The sequence below is a fragment of the Styela clava genome, chromosome 4 (genome assembly GCF_964204865.1).
Source record: "Styela clava chromosome 4, kaStyClav1.hap1.2, whole genome shotgun sequence".
In the NCBI taxonomy this organism is placed as follows: domain Eukaryota; kingdom Metazoa; phylum Chordata; class Ascidiacea; order Stolidobranchia; family Styelidae; genus Styela; species Styela clava.
The window spans coordinates 12,171,194-12,191,605 of record NC_135253.1 but is presented as its reverse complement, the minus strand read 5'-3'; the positions used below and the strand labels follow the sequence as shown (position 1 = coordinate 12,191,605).

The 20,412-nt window shown below is 37.0% G+C and overlaps 1 protein-coding gene across 1 annotated transcript; it reads left to right on the top strand.

The window, feature by feature from the left end:
- Positions 1 to 2,438: 2,438 nt before the first annotated feature.
- Positions 2,439 to 10,024, top strand: LOC144422273 (uncharacterized). The gene is made up of 4 exons (XM_078112288.1): positions 2,439 to 2,724; positions 7,847 to 7,997; positions 8,854 to 8,960; positions 9,706 to 10,024. The coding sequence occupies exons 1-4, from the start codon at positions 2,473 to 2,475 to the stop codon at positions 9,967 to 9,969; spliced, it is 774 nt and encodes a 257-aa protein (XP_077968414.1). The 5' UTR covers positions 2,439 to 2,472; the 3' UTR covers positions 9,970 to 10,024.
- The last annotated feature ends 10,388 nt before the right edge of the window (positions 10,025 to 20,412 follow it).

Genomic DNA, 20,412 nt, shown 5'->3' with positions numbered 1-20,412 from the left:
ATGAGCTTTGGAGAAAAAGCTATACCTAGAAAAATAGCACTAGTGGGCCTTTAATTTAAATGTTCAAATGTTAATTTTTTTTAATTAGTACAGTAAGTTAGACAAAGCTTTAAACCACTTAATCCATTGTGATTTGTAAAAGAATTTAGTCGTAAAAATGTGGTGTGTATCAATATTTTGTGTTTCTTGTTTTTAGTTTATAATGCACTGCTAGTGGGAGGCTTTTTATGGGCAGGTTTCTTTATTCAGCTAATTTTCAGGCTTGTATAGCCTTTAATTCTACGGCGCCTTGCTGACAGCTCTTTGTCTTAGCGAGAGTTCATTGATTAATATATTTCCGTAAGGATTACAAATTTTAACATACACCTTTGGCAGGAAATTAAAATGCACCTGTTGAAACTAACAAAGATCTTCTTAAAGCGCAAAATCACGAGAAAAATACAAATTTAAATACCAGAAAGTCTGATTTTTTGTGCTTTTTGTTAAATAATTAAATCTGCTTGGCACAATTTGTATATTTTTCTTGATTTATTTGTTTGCATTTGTGCCTCGAAGAGTCAACATTTCACAAGTTTCTTTGATTCTAATAAATTTTTTTACAACGCGCATATTTATTGACGCGCAGCGCGCACTGTTGCTCTTGACGTCTTTCGTGTTTCACAAGCTTCTGTTGTATGAGTTTTAAAGTTCTAGACAATAAGGTGTCTCGGAATGGCTTAACACAAAGTTGGCAACCCTAACTTCACCAAGTCGTGGCCTATTCTTTGGCGTTACTTGCGCGCTCTCACTTGTCACTCGTACATACCGCGGTCCGGTTACAATTATGTTCAACAACACTCAACAGCAATACTGTACGCCCAATTGTTTCAAATAATGCTTGCGCTCACGGATATACGATCTTGTATGACATAGGTCAGGGGCGGCCAACCTGCTTTCGACCGCGACCGACTATAATCTTCAAGATAGCTCGCGATCGGTTTAAGGCCATACACAAAAACGAATGAGTACTGAATACGCAAACACGCACGAATACATAAAGTTCCACTGCTGTCAAGAAGCTCGGCACGTTCTTAATGAAATCGCCCTCAGAATATTTTTTTTTATGTTCCATTTAATTTGAATACCGGTATGTAATTGTACCCGGAGTAAATGTTTCATGTTCCATCATTTATTCAAATCATACAATTGATCTAAGGCCTGCCTAATTTTTAGTCGTAAGTGTTGAAAATATAAAAAAAAAATTGCAATGTATTCATGTATTATCTAAACAGCTAAATATATATATTCTCAAACCATAAATGACTTTACATGACTACTCAAACTGCAATATATAACTTACAATTTCCCCCGAGTCTGATTCTTCGATCGCTTAGAATTAGAAAAAATCGGACATTCTGATGGCACTGCTTCTGTTGCGAATAAAATTGATCACACTGCTATTGGAGTGATACAAGAACTTTCGCTTGTCGCAGAAGTTATTGTAGGATCGTTTATAAATCAACACACGATATTCGGCACGTTCATTTCTGCACCTTGGCAGCGACGAAACTTCCATTTGTTACGTAATAATATGCTCTATCGGACAAAAAAAAATAACGGGTGTGTATATCGTATTTCGTTCGTGTACTATGCAGGGTACAGTATTGTATTCTTCCTGTTTTAAAACACACAACAGTCGCTGCCTGAAATTGGTTCAAGACACTTTTGGGGGTATGTTATTAAATTCACTCAACATCACACGCGATCGACGAGTTAGCCAGCGGCCAATTTAGCACATGCTGACATGGTAAAAAGAACTAGCGTAGAAGTCCTGACCAACCGCGATTCGTTCTAAAAGTCACACAGTGACCTATAGGGCCGCGTGAGTCGACGTCGCCCAAATGACGTATCCATACACTGATAGTGATTCAGTACGTAGTCAGCTTATGGGCTTGACAGGCAGAGTTTGACTATGCAAAAACGATGGATATAAGAGACAGATGTACTCTAGGTTTGGCATAAATCGACATGAAGTTGCGTAATTTGAAATATCGTCCCGCGTTTTTAATTGTTCAAGGTTGATGGCTTTATAAATGGAATTAATCAATATCAGTAAGAATGCCACCGCCGCACGTGATATGTATATATATTTTTAATACTCATAAATTTGTGTGAGATATACCGATATTCAAAAAATTAATTTTTATGCTTGCATGTTGCATCATAGAGATACTCTATATAATTGTAAGTATTCGTTCCGATAGGCACACTAAAATGTTGTTGTCGAGGAAAACAATCATTTTTTTATATTCAAAAGTTCGGCCCATTGCACAAAGCCTCGGGCTCTATTGCCTTAATGAAGATGCTTTCAAGCTTATTTATAAGCATGCCATGTCGACTCAATATTAATATTGCTCATTCTAGCATATACAACACTTTGCGAATGTAATATATGTGTTTCTGGGCTATAGTGTTTCTGTAATCATTAAAATAATGAAGGTCATCGTAGCGGGTCTACCTAAAACGGGTACCAAATCTATGACCATGGCTTTGAGAAAGTTGGGCTATACCGTGTACGATTACATGGAAAACTTGTATTACTTGGAAGGAGAATGGGAACTAATTTTTAAAGGTATGGTGTCAAAAGAACTATTTCACAAGATGTATGACAAACTAGACGCCGTCGTCGATATACCAGCATGTCATTTTTGGGAAGACATTCACAAAGCTTTTCCAGATTGTAAGGTATGTACATCCCCTAATCCACTCGTGATTCTTGGAAGTGTGGATGTTTATTTTTATATGTGGCCCATACACGACGTAGAGCAATTTCATTTTGTAAAAATCATCTATGCACATCTAGAAATTCGAACGCAGTGTTGTCGGTACACCAGTAAAACTTCATTTGTGTGACTTATTCCATTATACCAATATCTATCAGCGTGCAGGGATGGCATAGACGTCGAGTCAACCATGTAACAAACAGCATTTTTTACGTATTCTTCAAGACATTGTGCCGTCTTATACCTACGACGCGGTTGACTACATTTGCTTTATGCGTTGTCCGTAGGCGTTCGTGTTTTTGTATCTGTACAATACCTACGATCACGTCAAAATTTCTGACATATAAGGAGAGAGTATGATCGAGCACCAGGAGCGCAATAACTCTGCCAATCCATCTAGATTCTAATTTAGCTCACTAATCAATACAAAGTATCTTGCAATAGATTCGGGGGTATAAAAAGCACCGCAGCTACGCACGATCCGGAAATCGCTTCTCGACTTTGGACAAGTATTGACGAATTTTATGTCCATGTATCAGGAAAGAAGCAGTTCCAATTGTCAAAGTCTTAAAAGCACACACACACACAATCATTGTAAAAAAAAACGTTGTTCTGGGCGCCGGTCAAATATATTCTTAATTTTTGTGAATAGTCATGACAAGAGTTCCACATCAGTGGTTCTCAGCTGTTCTAGGTCATGGACCGGAAACATTGAATAAAATATACGCACTGACTGTCTACGAAACACTGAAATGAATTGAACATAAATGTGATGTTGTGGAATGTTTAGCAGGTCCACGTAAACATCAATATAAACGACTGTTCGCAACAGCATAAAAATCCCACCCCAGACAAATTGGAAATACGCGCAACACAGAGCAGACAAATAAAATTAAATCACAAAAAACTATAGGTTAAATATTTATTATCTTCCACCAAAGTCAGGTAAAATTAGTAATTACCAATTCCACTTAACAGTGGACGGGTTACGTTTCGTTCTGCGACCCCATGGCGGTAATTTAATTGTTATTTATTATTGGTCCTCTAATAAGGAGTTTCCCAAACTTTTTTGGCCGCGGACCCTTATTTGTGAATACCAGTTTTGACGGACCGCATCCTGTGCCGCATCAATTTATGTGCCTAACCAACGAGGAATAATAATGTTTCATTCACAATACAAACGACATTAATGTGATGGAAGAGGTTGTTTTTCGCTGAGCAATTTATCGATTTTTGACAAGCAAACTCGTAGATCCTATCCACGGCAAGTCTTGACCTGTATTTTGTCAGCATATTGGTATGAACTGAAAAGGCTGCCTCACACATGTAGGTCATTGCTAAGGCTAAATTTTAATTGCCTTTTCTGACAGAAATGAATATTCGTCGGCAAAACCCAAACACAAGGTTGCAATGGATTTTTGATTGAAACCAATCATTAAAGATCGGCCAGCATCTTCCATATTGTTGCGGACCCCCTGTGTAGTCATCACGGACCCCAGTTTGGGAAACCCTGCTCTAATATATATTAACGGGTTTAGCTATCCAAATTAACTGTATGACAGATTATATCGGATAAACTCCTAAACTGAGAACTTGCTATAACGTAAACGTTGTACATTTAGTAATTATACTGGAGAGTGATATCGCTGAGCATCCCATATGATTTTATCGTAGAATTACTCAAACACTTGGTATTGGCACTGATGTCAAAAGTTGTTAATTAATAATTCTAATATGAAAAGAACCTAATTGCGATTATGTCATTAACCTTTCATCTTCAGTGAAAGGCTCTCAGAGTATATTTCCGCGGAATGAAAAAGACACAAATTTCAAATACACAGCATTTAAAATAAGAAATAATAAAACATTTATAATAAATACAACATGTAAAATATCGTCAGACTAATAAAAAAATTGCCTAAGTCAAATTTTAACATTTTGAGTAAATCAAAAAAAACTTCATAACTTTCCCATTTTTCAATCTATTTCAATTTTTTTTTCATCTAGATTTATCTTATCAAATTTTTACTTATTTTAGGATATCTATAACTTCCAAATTCTATTTTATATGCGCTGAAATTGACTTAGGCATTTTTTTTATTCCCGCACCCTGAGTTAGGCAATATTATTCACATCTTCGCCTTATATTTTCTCTGTACATCCGCTTGACCTATATACTTTGTGAAAGTCCATTCGGCAAATAATGAGAGAGTGACTTCCAATAAATTAATATGACACGAAAGCCAAGTCAAAATTCGATATTCCTCCTTAATCATAATTTGGCTTCGATGAACATTAGAATATATGTCAGCCGACAGGCCAGATGTATTGTATTCAATTGATACAAGGAATGTAAAATTTCACAACTCAAAGAACAAACAATATAATCAAAACATAAATAACTCTTTTGAACCTAAAACATCAACATAAACAAACAACTGTAATCATGAATTTATAGTAGTATACTTCATTTGAGTTTGTATAATCTACTCGTGAGGAAGGTTGTCATAAAAATGATGACAGTCAATTGGCATAATTGATTTCATTTCTTGAAGATCATTAAATTTCCTTGCACAAACTGGAATACGAGATCTGAACATTGGCACCCATTGGCTTTGAACATTCTGTACACGGTGTGGTAGCGCTTTCCAAATTGCTTTCTCAAACGAAAGCTTGTAACGAATACTACCATCGCTTTCGTACTTCAGGGCACGCAAATTATGCACTCTGGGATCTCCTACTCTTTTTCCGGGTCTAATGCTTTGAAGAAACAATTGATTCATTCTTTTGAAATCAGTGTGCCTCATTTGGCAAACATGATAGGGTGATGGATGGATTCTTGCGGATTTCATAAGTACGATCAAATCTCTTTCAGAAAAAATGTCGCCTACGATCTTTCGTTCAATGACGTTGTGCATCGAGTCACATTCCATTTGTGTATGTCCAGCCACCAAAATTTTTTTTTTGCTCTATATCTACGTTGTAAGTTCTTGCCAGACTAGAATTTGCATTGGCTACCGTGCTATTCCTATTTTGGTAACCACATCCATCGCTCCAAACTATAATATGCTTCAGCTCGGGATTATTACAAATGATTCGCTTAAAATGCTCAAACTGCAAGTAAGCAAATACTTCACTAGAAAGATTGCCTTCAGTTTCATTCCAGACGTAACAGTAACCTGCTTTTGATTTTGTATCAGATTTTAAAGTGAAATTGTGTATATACCTGTAGCTTAGTTCTGTAATATGAGGTACTAGCTCTCGTTCTAGGACATAAAAGCACGGCCTGTAGATCCATCGTCCAAACGGATTTATTTGCACTTGCAGAATCTTTGTCGGTTATCTTTTCTTTTCTAGCATCATCCTTCAGTTTGGTATGCAAGCTATACTCAACTGTACTCATGTTACCATGTTTGTAACCTATACACTTATCCTTTCGGGGAATGAAAACTGAGTATTTATATCTGTGGAAAATCTCGTTGAAATAAGCTTCACTAACGAGTAACGACCCTCCTGTTTTCTTTCTTTGCAACATTTTGGTAATGTCTGTGGTGGGCAGATATTGTGGTGCCTGGATACAAAAATTTCATGTTTCTGTAACTTGGCAATTTTCTGCAATAATGCGAGTCTACAGTTGGTAGTGTGCTGAGCAACTCTTTTATAAACTTCCACTTACTTTTGCACACTTTCCACTTTTCGGACCTGCTTGAACAACAGCTGTTTGGTTAGAAGAGGTTTTATGTTTAATCCAAGATACCAAAGTTCTGCAAGGCATCCCAAACGTGGAAGCAAACATTTCTTTGCAGACTGGCAGCTCAGAACCATTCGTAAGCTTTAGTTTGTAAACATGGGAAAATTTCTCCTAGATACACCGGATGATCTTTGTTGTTTGATCTCATGTGTCCCAACCAGAGTATTTATGAATATTTTGCGTTCATTCCAAGTCGTCATAGACCAAAATTCAAGGAACATAGCAAGTCTTTGATCTTCATCTACAACGTTACACTGGCGAGTTTTGACTTTGCGACAGAATGCAGATCTACATGGTGGCCCTGGTTGACGATTGGGCACATTCTCTCTTTCCAGTTTCTATATGATTTTCCACGGAGGCGCCTGATTTTTCCTTCATTTTGTTTCCATTTATCGTGCACTGGTCTCTTTCCTCGGTTAGGTGAGGGCTCGTCATAGGTTTCAAAAGTGCCATCTGATCTTGTAGGGCCTTCATTGGTACTGTCCGAGATACTCGTCGTGTCCAGATTATCGAGACTTACATAAATATCCAGTATTTCGTGAAACGGTAAATAGCAACTTTCACTATATAAATATGCATCGGAATCCCCCTCGCAACCATCGAGCTGAAGCTCTATAAAACTTCCAACTTCATTCACCTCATCTGTGAAAATTAATTACGAATACATATGAAGATCGCTCGCTACTATCGCCGTATGAATTCGCATTTTTTTGGCGTTCAATAACTTACTTGGTGTGGCACTATCATTTGCAGAAGCATTTCCAAGTAGAGCATAGTTTCTCAGCTTCCTGGACTCCATACTGTTAAATTTAATATTCGATCACTACAATTACTTGCTGGTAGCGTCCAAATAAAATATATATATATATAAATTTCAGTACACCCTACTTGAGCCAGAAAGCGCTGCTAGTCGAAGAGTGTCGTAACGAACCAGAACGTACAAAAACTGGATGCGGACAGGCGTGTTTAAATGTGCCTATCTCAATAATAGTCAGTCTAGGCAAAACCAAAATCTGCCTAAGTCCACTTCCCGAGATAGGCAGATTCGTTTTTGCCCCCTAGCGGCTAATTTATACCAGATATGAATGTTTAAATAACATAGAAAGATAGATCTTTCCCCAACGAATCCGGCGATACCAAAATCTCAAAATCGACAAAAAGTGACTTAGGCAATTTTTTTATTAGTGTGACGATATTCAATCATATATTAGCTATGTTCAGGGCATGTGATTTTCAGGGCTTACTAGTGCGCCGCGGCGCTCCTTTTGAGGTACTAAATACAATACCAGCAACTGAAGGATCAATATCCGATTTGCTGCTCTTTCTTTTTCAGGTTATCCTCACGGTGAGAGATTCTGAAGAACTTTGGCTAAAAAGTTTGCTTTATCACATGCAAAGATTGGATGGACTTATTCTGGTCAGAATCATGCAATTTCTGGAAATTTTAACGAACCGGCAAACAGCAATTTTATTTAACTTATCATGTGAGTATGATACGAGGTGTTAAATGTATTTCCAGTAACAGTAAGTTTGAATTATTAGCTAAAAAATCGGAAATCTCCCATACAACAGCTTCTAAAACGGTCGTGGCAATTACACCTTCGTAATAAGAGCCGACGTTTCAGCGCATAATGACTGTTCTGTCGGATAATGACTATTCTGTCGCGTAATATTCAATCCTTGACAACTTCAAGAATTTAAAATGACTTACAATTTCAATTGTGTTCAACGTAGCTCGCGGTTCCGTCGACTTACGGCAAAATAAAAGCATTACTATTCTAAAACTCTAAAATACCACCGCGATCTGCGGACATAATGTGGGATGAACTGCCCGATTATATTTAGTTTTGATACTTATTTGTGCGATGTTGCGAATGCGTTATCGCCGCTAGAATAATCCCAAGATTTGTTATAAAATCCCGGGGTGCACAATTTAGTTTAGTACAATAAAAATACATATAAAGTATATTAGTATACCAAAAATACATCTTCATCGCCTCGGATTCCCCGCAAAACGGCTTCTGAAAGAGTTGTCGTTTAATTGTGATCGGTTTAATCTGCGGTTGCGTAGACAAAATTACTACTCGAAAATACCACGACATTCCGCGAACATAAATGTGTGGTAAAGTGCCCGATTATATCTTGTTTTGATTCGTATTTTTGCGAATTCGACTAATCTGAGCTGTTCCTGCAACACTGACTCCGCTCTATCGCATTTATCACCGTTGGAAAAATCATCTCGATGAGTGCAATACGAAATGTCGTTTAATTTTCTAAATGTAATATGAGTTTTGGAGAAGCCTCAACTTTTGTTTGTATAATTTTCTATCATATTTGTAGGGAAATATACTTTGGGAATTGAAAGAACTGTGTGGCGGAGGCGAAGCTTTCTGGACGAAGATTTGTTGCTGATGAAATACAGAAATCACAACTCTCGAGTTATACAAGTAATATTCATGTTTTAATGTTTGCTTGTTTTTGGTTTTGTTTTTCAATTCATCTAAGATTTAAATGTTTATACAATTGATAAACGTTGTGGTGTTTATTCTACATGTATATTTCGTAAAAAGCGCAAATGTTTTTGAGATTTAAAGCTTCAAAAACGATAAAATAAAAATTGGATCAACAAGATATATATGTGAAGAAACCGATATACGATTGGCTGTAAGGCTGTATCTTCTACTAATATATTATTGAGAGTCTGAAAATTTATCAGACCTGTATTCGTAAGTCTACCGGCTGCGATATATAGCTGAAGAGTTCAGAATCCTCGATGCCAAAAAAAATAACAATTCAAGTCGCGGTATTGAATTGGGACCATTAACGAGCCCAAACTGAAGTAGTCTCATCTGTCATCGATATTGTGTGTTACTGAATTCGAACTTTATTGATAACGTGTAAAGAATATAATTTATGCTTATATATATAACTGGGGGTTATATTGAAATGTTGTTTATTTAAAAAAGTTATTGATTGATGTGTGCAATGGCAATGCAAAGACTGACGTTTGGCTAAATGAGGTCTAAACTAAAAATGCTTTACTCATTCATGGCATCAAGAACATTAAACTTGAAAAATGGTTCTTACGGTATGCAAAATTGAGTACTCATTTTTGACTTCTGCAGTCATGGTATCACAAAATCCACACAGTCTTTCTTTTTTCCCCTAAAAGTATAACCTATGTCATTTCAGAATGTATCTACGAATAAATTGTTGGTTTTCAACTGCAAAGATGGTTGGGATCCTTTGTGCAAGTTTCTCAAAAAACAAGTTCCTGACGAACCTTTTCCACACGTCAATATACATTCAGATATAATGGACACTGCACCAAGACTGCCACTCGCTAGACAATATCAAAAAGAGGTGGCCTGTTCTGCACTCCTACTTTTCTTGAAATACTCTATATTAATTTATATAGTTTATTGCATAATCTCATTTTTTACGTCTTTTATATGAGTTAAACCCAGCGCTGGATTAACCATTAAGCAATATAAGCACGTGCTTAGGCCACCAAGCAGTATGTTCCCCAGCTTTTCTTTTTAGGGGGGGTGTTTCGAAATTTAGGGGGTGGTGAATAATTTGCTACTAGAGATAAAACTAGGCCATTTGTATTCTTAAAAAATGGTATGTATTTAAGAAACGATGTACATGAGGGGCCCCCAAGTTGATTGACGGCGAGCCAAAATCCACAGCAGAATAAAATTGTAGGGCCATAAAAGGGCAGCGAGGAAAAGAACGGGACGTCACGGCTGGAGTTCAGGTCGCGCTTAAGCGCCCTGAGAAAATTTTGAGAAATAGGCTCTAAGCTTGATTTTAGATACACCTAGCATCGCAGTTTGTTATGTAATGAAATCAATAATTATAATATTTAGCTGATAGAATTCCCGGGAAATAGAAAACAAGCACGGCTTTCAACCGTAAATATATAGTACTACGTTTCAACAAGTAATTTGCAACTGATAGTGACTAATGAAGTCACTCGCTCATCTGGCATTGTATGAATGGCTACTTATGGCTTGTTTTGTTACATATTTCACATTTTTTTGGAACATGTTTGTTTGACTTTTGTATGAATTAAGCAATGAATTAAATTTTGAAATACGCGCGTCAACTTTGTTATAGTTCTCCTTGTTGATGGCAACTATAATTATTATTATTGAGGCACCTTACTTCCCAACCATCCACACCAACAATCAGCTCATATATTCAAGTATTCACATTTACTTCTAACACAGCACAGCGTCAAATTTACGTGTTACTCCTAGAACAGCGAAACGAAGACACATTGTAAACAAGGTATTTATGCGCCACAACATACATAAAGAAAATAGGGCACGCATGAAAAGTCATTAGAGCATAACAATAATACAACATTATACCTATTGTATGACAAATTGATCATAATGTTGTATTCCTTCAGAACTGAAATATTTTTTGGTAAGAAGACAAATCGCTGAAGTTTGATTCTTTTCAATAAAGAAATAAAAACGCTGTCATTCATATAAAAAACGTCTGTTTTCAGTGCCTAGTTTTCGTTTTGTGACATCTTTAAGCTTTCCTAATATACGGCTGATATCTAAGATACTGCAGTGTATAATCCTAATACCCATACGTATACATAAGATACCGGTATAATTCAATTGTTACGAAATAAACGTGCTTAAACTGTGATAATGACGTAACAATAGACGGTATCTAAAACTCAAAAGGTACCACATGAAGGGCTGAACTATTTCACTCAAGTTCGGCGGGCCATTTTAAATCGTCACGCCGGCCGTAATTGGCCCGCAGACTGCGGTTTAGAACCCCTCATCTACATTGATAAATATGCCATAGTCGTTATATTTGAATACAATTATACTTGAGTTAGGAAATACAGTGTGGAATCGCACCTCAAAATTAGGGGGGGGGGGGTGTTTGAAATTTTAGGGGGGGTGTTCACCCCCTATAGGGGGGGTGTAGGGAAATCACTGCCACCAAGCATAAAGGGGCACTTTATAGTAAAATATTACGAGTTGGTCAGACGACTCAGACTTTAAAATGTTCGTATACTTTTTCTCTTCAAGTAGCATATTAAGCTTCTCTATTAATGTTTTTGGGTTTTCGAACTATCTCCAAAAAATCATGTAAAATAATCATAGCTTGGCCATTTAACACTGAAATTTAATTATTGGGCACGAAATTGACCTATGGGTCGTTTTGTTAAATTGTTGTTGCTGTTCTTCTTAGTATTCTCCTTGTTGTTGCATTTTTGTTTTGAAAAAATCTCTTTCCTCTTTAATTTCTGACCAATTGCTTTTTGGTAAAGATTGTTGCTGCGGCTAGAACTAGGCTTTGAGCATATGATGAAAAAATTCACCAGAGAAAATATGAGTGAATGTATTAAAAATAGACATTGTTTTCTACCTTACTGTTAGTTTTGTTTTTATTTAAATAGATAAAATTGTGTGTGGTTTATTATCTAATCGTAATGTACAAGATGTGTTACGTAGAATTCGTGCAAAATTCTACAGTTAAAAAATGAAAGGAAGAAAACCTAAAAAAGTTTATAAATATATATTGTTTGGCACTGTAATTTATTGTTAATAATTTTGATGGATAATGCACTTTGCACTTTACAGTATTGTGTTCAATTTTGTATGACACGTAAGAGGCACCAAAGTCTTGAGTGCCTAGGCCCTAGGGCACCAAATGGACATGATCTGCCCCAGGTTAAACCAATGTGTGCACATGGTAAAATTAAATTATAAACAGGTTCTGATTTAGTAACAATAATTTTCCTAATTCTGTCCAATTTCATAATAATTTTATAATGTTTGATTGACCATGTCGGGAAAGTTGGTTATAATATGATATATCTATGTATATTTTTATACCACATCGATAGCTATCTATTGATGATACGTATATCAAATTGCTTATATATCGCTTGTTTTTGGTAATATTGTGATGGCGAATCTTGTTAATAAAGCAGAGAGAGAGAGAGAGAGAATTTGTTATTTCGTCAACCAGAAAACACATAATATAAAATATAATAATAATAACAAAACAAGAGAGCAATGCTCAAATATATGGACACGCAGAACAATTCCCCAAAAATCATATGCGGTGACCAACGACTAACATACCGGCGGTGACTTACCAGTACCTGTATCGGGGTACCGTGACGGTACAGGGACTGTCATAGATATTTTAGGTCCTGTGACAATTGAAACATCAGTTGAAATATCTCGTGATATGAGTCAATTATGTACCGTATTATCGGATCAGGTACCGAACCACAGTCAAACATTTCACATAAAAACGTTACTAAATAACATGCGTCAACTTAACACCAGCCGAATCGGGGTACAATTTTTGGTACAGTGACTGTCATAGCCGTTTAGGGCTGATGGACAATTCGACTACACGGACAACTCACCAGGCCTAGGGTGGTGTAGCCAGTCTGCGGACAATTTCATTCAAACCGCTATAAAACAAAAACCAATATATCTAACCCGTTAATTTTTTCACCTTGGGTGCATTGGCGGCATTTATTCTACACGCTAAACCTCGTATTAACTTTCTACGACAAAGGGTTGAAGCTATACAATTCCCAAAGTACGGCACTCGAAAGACGTATTTGCGACCGACCAGTGTGCGACCACGGATTTCAAGCCTTGATCACCGTTTATGCTGCGTCGAGACTATCGCATACGCAGCCATACAGCAATCAAACAAACAAAACACGGTGGTCGCAAATTGGTTGACAATTGTTGGTCTTGTGACAGCGTGAAAACATTGGGCTTCTAATTGCATTTCTGACCGTCATATATTTCAAGAACACGGTTATTTCGAACAAAACTCGTTAAATTATAAACAAAGCACCACAGCACAGCAATCAAACAGACGAAAACACGGTGGCCGCAAATTGGTTGACAAAGATATTATCGACGTATCGGAAATGCACACCCCTTATTCACCCTCCTTCAAATGTAGAAACGCGAAACTTTCAAATATGGTTAAAAGAAACACAACTCTACCCACCTGCCAAGTTTCATCTTTTTATTTCTCATATTTGTATGGATTTTCAAGCTTTTGACAGCTACGAGTTAGTTCAGTGTCACCGCGCTGTGTTACGGTACCAGAACTTCTCTATCTTTAGAACAGTGGTTCTTAAAGTATGGGTCGCGACCCAAACATGGGTCGCCGAAGGTTTAAAAAATGGGTCGCGGCCAGGTCGTCAATGCAAGGGCAATCTAAGAGGAGAAGGACGAATTTTCAGCTTTCCCAATGTTTCAATTTAGCTTCTAAACTCTGGTATTTAAAAATAATGAAATATAAAATTTCATTCACGGAAAGAACTGTCTTGAGCTCATTGTTACATCACAATTCTGATATGCCAGTCACGTGTATTATTTTTATGGTATCGGTAACCATGCACGTCGCTTGTCGTTGTGTTGACCGCATGGAATGTCGTCTTAGTGGATTAAAATAACCAAAAGTGGGTGTCTTTTTGGTAATGAAAATTGTAATAGACGACGCAATGAAAAAGCTCGCTTCTCGACATTAGATTATTCAATATCTAGAGAAAATGTGACTTGATCTCGAGGCACCATTTACCGCGAACGAAGCAGTGTGTGCACATGTGACGAGTAAAAAGTTGTAACCGAAGGCCAGCTAGGATGTCGTGTTTGCGACGGACAGCGGACGCCTTTTCTGCTACAATTCGCGACAAGGCACTTGTGCGAGCGAGGATATTTGGCACTGACGGTTATCAAAACTAAGCTCGCAATCGCTTCGATACCCGTGACAACTTGCGTATTGCGTTAAGTAAAAAAAAGCTGTGTATTGAAGATATAATGAAAAAGGAAATTTCAGTTTCATCAATCTCACTGAGTCAATGGACTGTTTCTAATAAATAGTTGTCTGTATTTGAGTCAAACTGTACTAACATTAAAAACACATTTTGCATTTTTTAGGATTGGGTCGCGAGTATTCATAAAACTCAGATTTGGGTCGCGCTTGAAAAAGTTTAAGAACCACTGCTTTAGAAGGTCCTGTCTTGTGACAGCGTGAATTGAAATTGCAAGATGGTCCGTTGGACACAAAATGGCGTCCGATATCCGCAGAACGTTTAGTGACGTCATAGCAAACAAAAACAAATCTTACAGAGCTAACAGAAATATTTGAAATAAATAAAAGTAATAGCCTTCTGGAGAAAAATTTCATCTTCAACCACTGAAAATTTCAAAGCAATTAGTCCAGTAATCAAAGAGAAAAGCGACTTTTTAAAAACGTGTCAAAGAACAAGAACAACATAATATTGAAACGATCGTTATGTCCACTACGTGTCCAATAAGCCCTTCCCTTAAAACGAGACCTAGTCAGTAGCGCGAAATTGTTTTTACCTAGCCCCAGTCGATAACAAGAAATCTCTCCTACACGTTTTAAATGATCAATCTGAAACGTGTGAGAGAGGAAAACGTGTTATTTTATTTATAAGTAAATGGATGTCGGTTTTCATATTTTGTATATATATTTAAAAATCTCGCAATTCTCCACTTTTGTTGTTGTAATTTTGTTTTTAATAAATGAAATAAAAGACATCCCCCGAAAATAAGCCCTAGTGTTATTTTTTGAAAGAAACTTGAAATAAGACCTGGTCTTATTTTCGGGGCACACGATATTCATATATATGAAAGATCAATGTTTGGAATACAAGCTTTTTTGAAATATTTTGCAGGATTGGCATTTCAAATTTTTCAATGAAATCTCTTCGATTCAGATATAAAAGATTATTATTTTTATGATATCAAATGTTTCATAGTATATAATTGAAATATTTTTGAAAGATAAGGTCGAAAGAAATCGACTTAGTTTGCAGTTGGAAGCCAGTCAAATTTGAATTTCGCATGGCGTATTTATTACACAAGGCAAAATCTCGAATATGTGAGCGATACTCTATTCGAATACGTATCAGTAATTGGACACACGTAGTGGACCTATGGATCGTTTTGGTATTAGGCTATGTTGTTGTTGTTCTTGGTATTCTTCTTGCTAGGGTTATGAAAAAATCGCTTCTCTTCAACTACTCTTACGACTGGACCAATTGTTTTGAAATTTTCAGTGGTTAAAGATTGAATATTTGCTAGAAGTGTAGGTAATAAACGGTGCTATCACCTAACTATGATGTGGAGTGATATCGTGTGATTCAATGTGCGAGTAACACCAAAAATACATAAAAAGCCCGATCCCAAATAGTTCATCCAACATTTGTTGCTTTGACTTTATTGCATTATCGCAGTAGTAATGCACATCGATGAGTCAGTTTATTCCAGTTATTACACACAATTTAATCTAATTTATGAACATCACTCCAAATATTGACTAAATAAACAAGAGAGCTACGCCAAAATATATGGACACGTCTATCGCAGTACAGTACGGTTTACCGTACCGTCAGATCACAGTCTACAAATATATTCACACGAAGCGAAGCAGCACAGTAGGACACAAAATGGCGTCCGATGTCCGCTGAACGTTTAATGACGTCATAGCGAACAAAAACAAATCTCACAGAGCTATCAGGAATATTTAAAATGAATAAAAGTAATAGCCTTTTGGGGAAAAATTTTATCTTCAACCACTGAAAATTTCAAAGCAATTGGTCCAGTATTCGAAGAGAAAAGCGATTTTTTTAAAAATGATGGAGACAAATAACAATAATTTATCGCAGAACAGTTCTTCCCTTGCAAATTTTATGTTGTTTTCAGTAGAACTGTAATAAAAAACAAAAAGGTGAGAGCGAAATTCACTGCGGTATCTAATGTAGGCACGCTACTGAGTTAGCAGTCAGCCAGCATCTTACCTGTACACTGTAGGCCATATACGGTAATTGATCACAGAACAGTTGTTCCCTTGCAAATTTTATGTTGTTTACACTTTAGGACAGATAATTGATCACAGAACAATTCTTCCCTTTCAAATTTTATGTTGTTTCCAGTAGACTCTCATCAAAATAAACAAATATAGTAGGCTACAAGTGCTACAACGCTTACATTACTGCACTGGTAGGACCGTGAAAGAATAAGTTACGGTAATTTCACTGTGGTAAGACACCGGTACCGGCACCAGTACCAGTATCGTACTTACGTACTGAGCTACCAGTACCGGTACCGAACCTGTAGGTCTGATATTCCGTTCCGCATACGATAGGCTATAAAACTTGCATTGCAGCATTAGTAATACCGCGGAAGGAATAAGTCAATTTCACTGCGTTACGGTACCGGTATGGCAACTTACCAGTACCGACCTACAGTAGCTGTAGTACTGAGCAAGACAATCGATCGCGAAACCGCTTGAAATAAGTGTAAAACAGTGTTCCCATGAGTAAAAATAAATACCGCGAAATTTTGGATGAAATATCATATTTCATAGGATTCATATAAAATTTAAGAATAAATAAAAGTAATAGCCTTCTGGGGAAAAATATAATCTTTACTCACTGAAAATTTCAAAGCAATTGGTCCAGTAATCAACGAGAAAAGCGATTTTTTCATAACGATACCAAGAAGAAGACAAACAAGAGAGCAATGCTCAAATATATGGACACGCAGAACAATTCCCCAAAAATCATATGCGGTGACCAACGACTAACATACCGGCGGTGACTTACCAGTACCTGTATCGGGGTGCCGTGACGGTACAGGGACTGTCATAGATATTTTAGGTCCTGTGACAATTGAAACATCAGTTGAAATATCTCGTGATATAAGCCAATTATGTACCGTATTATCGGATCAGGTACCGAACCACAGTCAAACATTTCACATAAAAACGTTACTAAATAACATGCGTCAACTTAACACCAGCCGAATCGGGGTACAATTTTTGGTACAGTGACTGTCATAGCCGTTTAGGGCTGATGGACAATTCGACTACACGGACAACTCACTAGGCCTAGGGTGGTGTAGCCAGTCTGCGGACAATTTCATTCAAACCGCTATAAAACAAAAACCAATATATCTAACCCGTTAATTTTTTCACCATGGATGCATTGGCGGCATTTATTCTACACGCTAAACCTCGTATTAACTTTCTACGACAAAGGGTTAAAGCTATACAAATCCCCAAAGTACGGCACTCGAAAGACGTATTTGCGACCGAACGACCAGTGTGCGACCACGGATTTCAAGCCTTGATCATCGTTTCTGCTGCGTCGAGACTGTCGCATACGCAGCCATACAGCAATCAAACAGACAAAACACGGTGGTCGCAAATTGTTGGTCTTGTGACAGCGTGAAAACATTGGGCTTCTAATTGCATTTCTGACCGTCATATATTTCAAGAACACGGTTATTTCGAACAAAACTCGTTAAATTATAAACAAAGCACCCCATCACAGCAATCAAACAGACGAAAACACGGTGGCCGCAAATTGGTTGACAAAGATATTATCGACGTATCGGAAATGCACACCCCCTATTCCCCCTCCTTCAAATGTAGAAACGCGAAACTTTCAAATATGGTTAAAAGAAACACAACTCTACCCACCTGCCAAGTTTCATCTTTTTATTTCTCATATTTGTATGGATTTTCAAGCTTTTGACAGCTACAAGTTAGTTCAGTGTCACCGCGCTGTGTTACGGTACCAGAACTTCTCTATCTTTAGAAGGTCCTGTCTTGTGACAGCGTGAATTGAAATTGCAAGATGGTCCGTTGGACACAAAATGGCGTCCGATATCCGCAGAACGTTTAATGACGTCATAGCAAACAAAAACAAATCTTACAGAGCTAACAGAAATATTTGAAATAAATAAAAGTAATAGCCTTCTGGAGAAAAATTTCATCTTCAACCACTGAAAATTTCAAAGCAATTAGTCCAGTAATCAAAGAGAAAAGCGACTTTTTAAAAACGTGTCAAAGAACAAGAACAAGAACAACAACAACAACATAATATTGAAACGATCGTTATGTCCACTACGTGTCCAATAAGAACAAGAACAACAAAAATACCAAAACGATCGTTATGTCCACTAACGTGTCCAATAAAAACAAACATGGAAACATAACTTACAAATTAGCAAATTCCGAGAGCAAAATGATGGAGGCGCGCTCACTAAAACCACAAAAAGAAGAGAGCGGCGTGCGAGAGGATTCACATATGCCAGATTATTGGTCAGAATACAGTACAAAGCCAAGTTGGCTCAATGAAATATCTATTTGGAACTCATGTATTAACCATGGGAATAATATATGGAATCAATTATTAGTATCAAATTTTGGGTATTAATCACTTCCTTTAACTGAATACGAATGTACTACGGTTACAAAATTGAATGATTATCGCAAGACTGGGAGAAATAGATATTACGAAACACTTTTCTGGAACACAACCTAGTGCCCATAATTAAAATGAGGGAACATTTCTTACAAGAAGGTTATTGCTTTTATTTATTTCAAATATTGCTGCGAGCTTCATGAAATTCGTTTTTTTTTTGCTTAGACGTCACCAAAATTCGCCACCTTGTGGCGGTCCCGCGAACGCATATCAGTCGATCTCATGCTGCTCGGCGAACGCCGGTGTAACAACGGTAGACAGTGGGACCTGGGGCCACATTCGCCAAACTTCGTAAAAAGCCTCGTTTACGAGCACGTAACCTTGTCTCTCAAAACGCAGTTACGAAATCTCGTTAAGTGCGATTCACGAAACATCTCGTAAAAACTTTACGCACGGTCACGCAAGTTCTCTCGAAATCTAACGCACGGTCGTCGTTGAACAAAAACCACTGTATGATCTTTCAACCGTATCAGTTAGCGTTGCCATATTGGCTTTTTTAACGCCAAATTTGCCATTTTTGGCTTTTTTCAAACGCGTTTGGCGTCAGAATTTCCGTTTGGCTTTTAGGCATTTTTTTGGCTTTTTTCAAGTCTATTCTAGTGTCTATTATTAAAATCATACGAAATACAATATTTAGTGTGTAACAACGTACTTAGCTACTTAACATTAGGATTTCCTGGAGCATCGATTTCCTTGTTTGTTAAATTAACTCTTAACCATATCCTACCCAAAACAAAAAGAAATAAGTGCAGTTTCTGCAGCTGCTCAGAAAGATGTTCAAGCAGGGTTGTAAACATTGCCTCGTTTTTATAGTTTTGCCTATCTGTCATTTTTACATTCTGTTTCCAAAAAATAGTTGTAAAACTTAATTTTCATTATGCCTGATATGGTTTATGTGAGCTTTAGTTTAATTCTGCAATTGCAGTAACGATGTGATTAACTACGCTAAAATTACTGAATTAGATATCAGTGGTCCACCTGTGAGCGGCAGGGGGTTAGATAATTTTTTAATAAAATTGATGGTTTATAAATTTTAAAAGTGAAAAAATTTTCAATGGTAAAGCACGATATACTGATATAGGGAGAATTTTTTAAGGTATATCACAAGTTTAAGTAGAAACATGTAGGTATATTACATACTGACAGACTGAGGCGGCACCCTGTATTGTTTATATTGAATGGTAAAATGATGCTGTCCGCTTGATATTTATTTTAGTCTCTACAGTTCTATAGGAACTTTACTTTCTATTTGTGTGCCTCACCGAATGAACTGATGGCTCTACATCATCATCAGTACGTTGCCGAGCGCTTAAAATCTGACAAATCATGGGGCTTTTGTACTTAGTAAAATTGTTGGCTTTTTCTGGCTTTTTTAATGTCTTGATTTGGTCTTTTGATCACTGGGGTCTGGCAACCCTGGTATCAGTCACTGCCGATAGCCGCCCTAAGCGGACGAGCTCATTTTGCGACGATCTGTAGGGTTTCCCTGTTTATAGACTGTGTTTTGAAATTTGGGTCATATAGCAGTAATCTATGGATATATGAAATAAATGCTGGAGTACATATTGTGAACTACT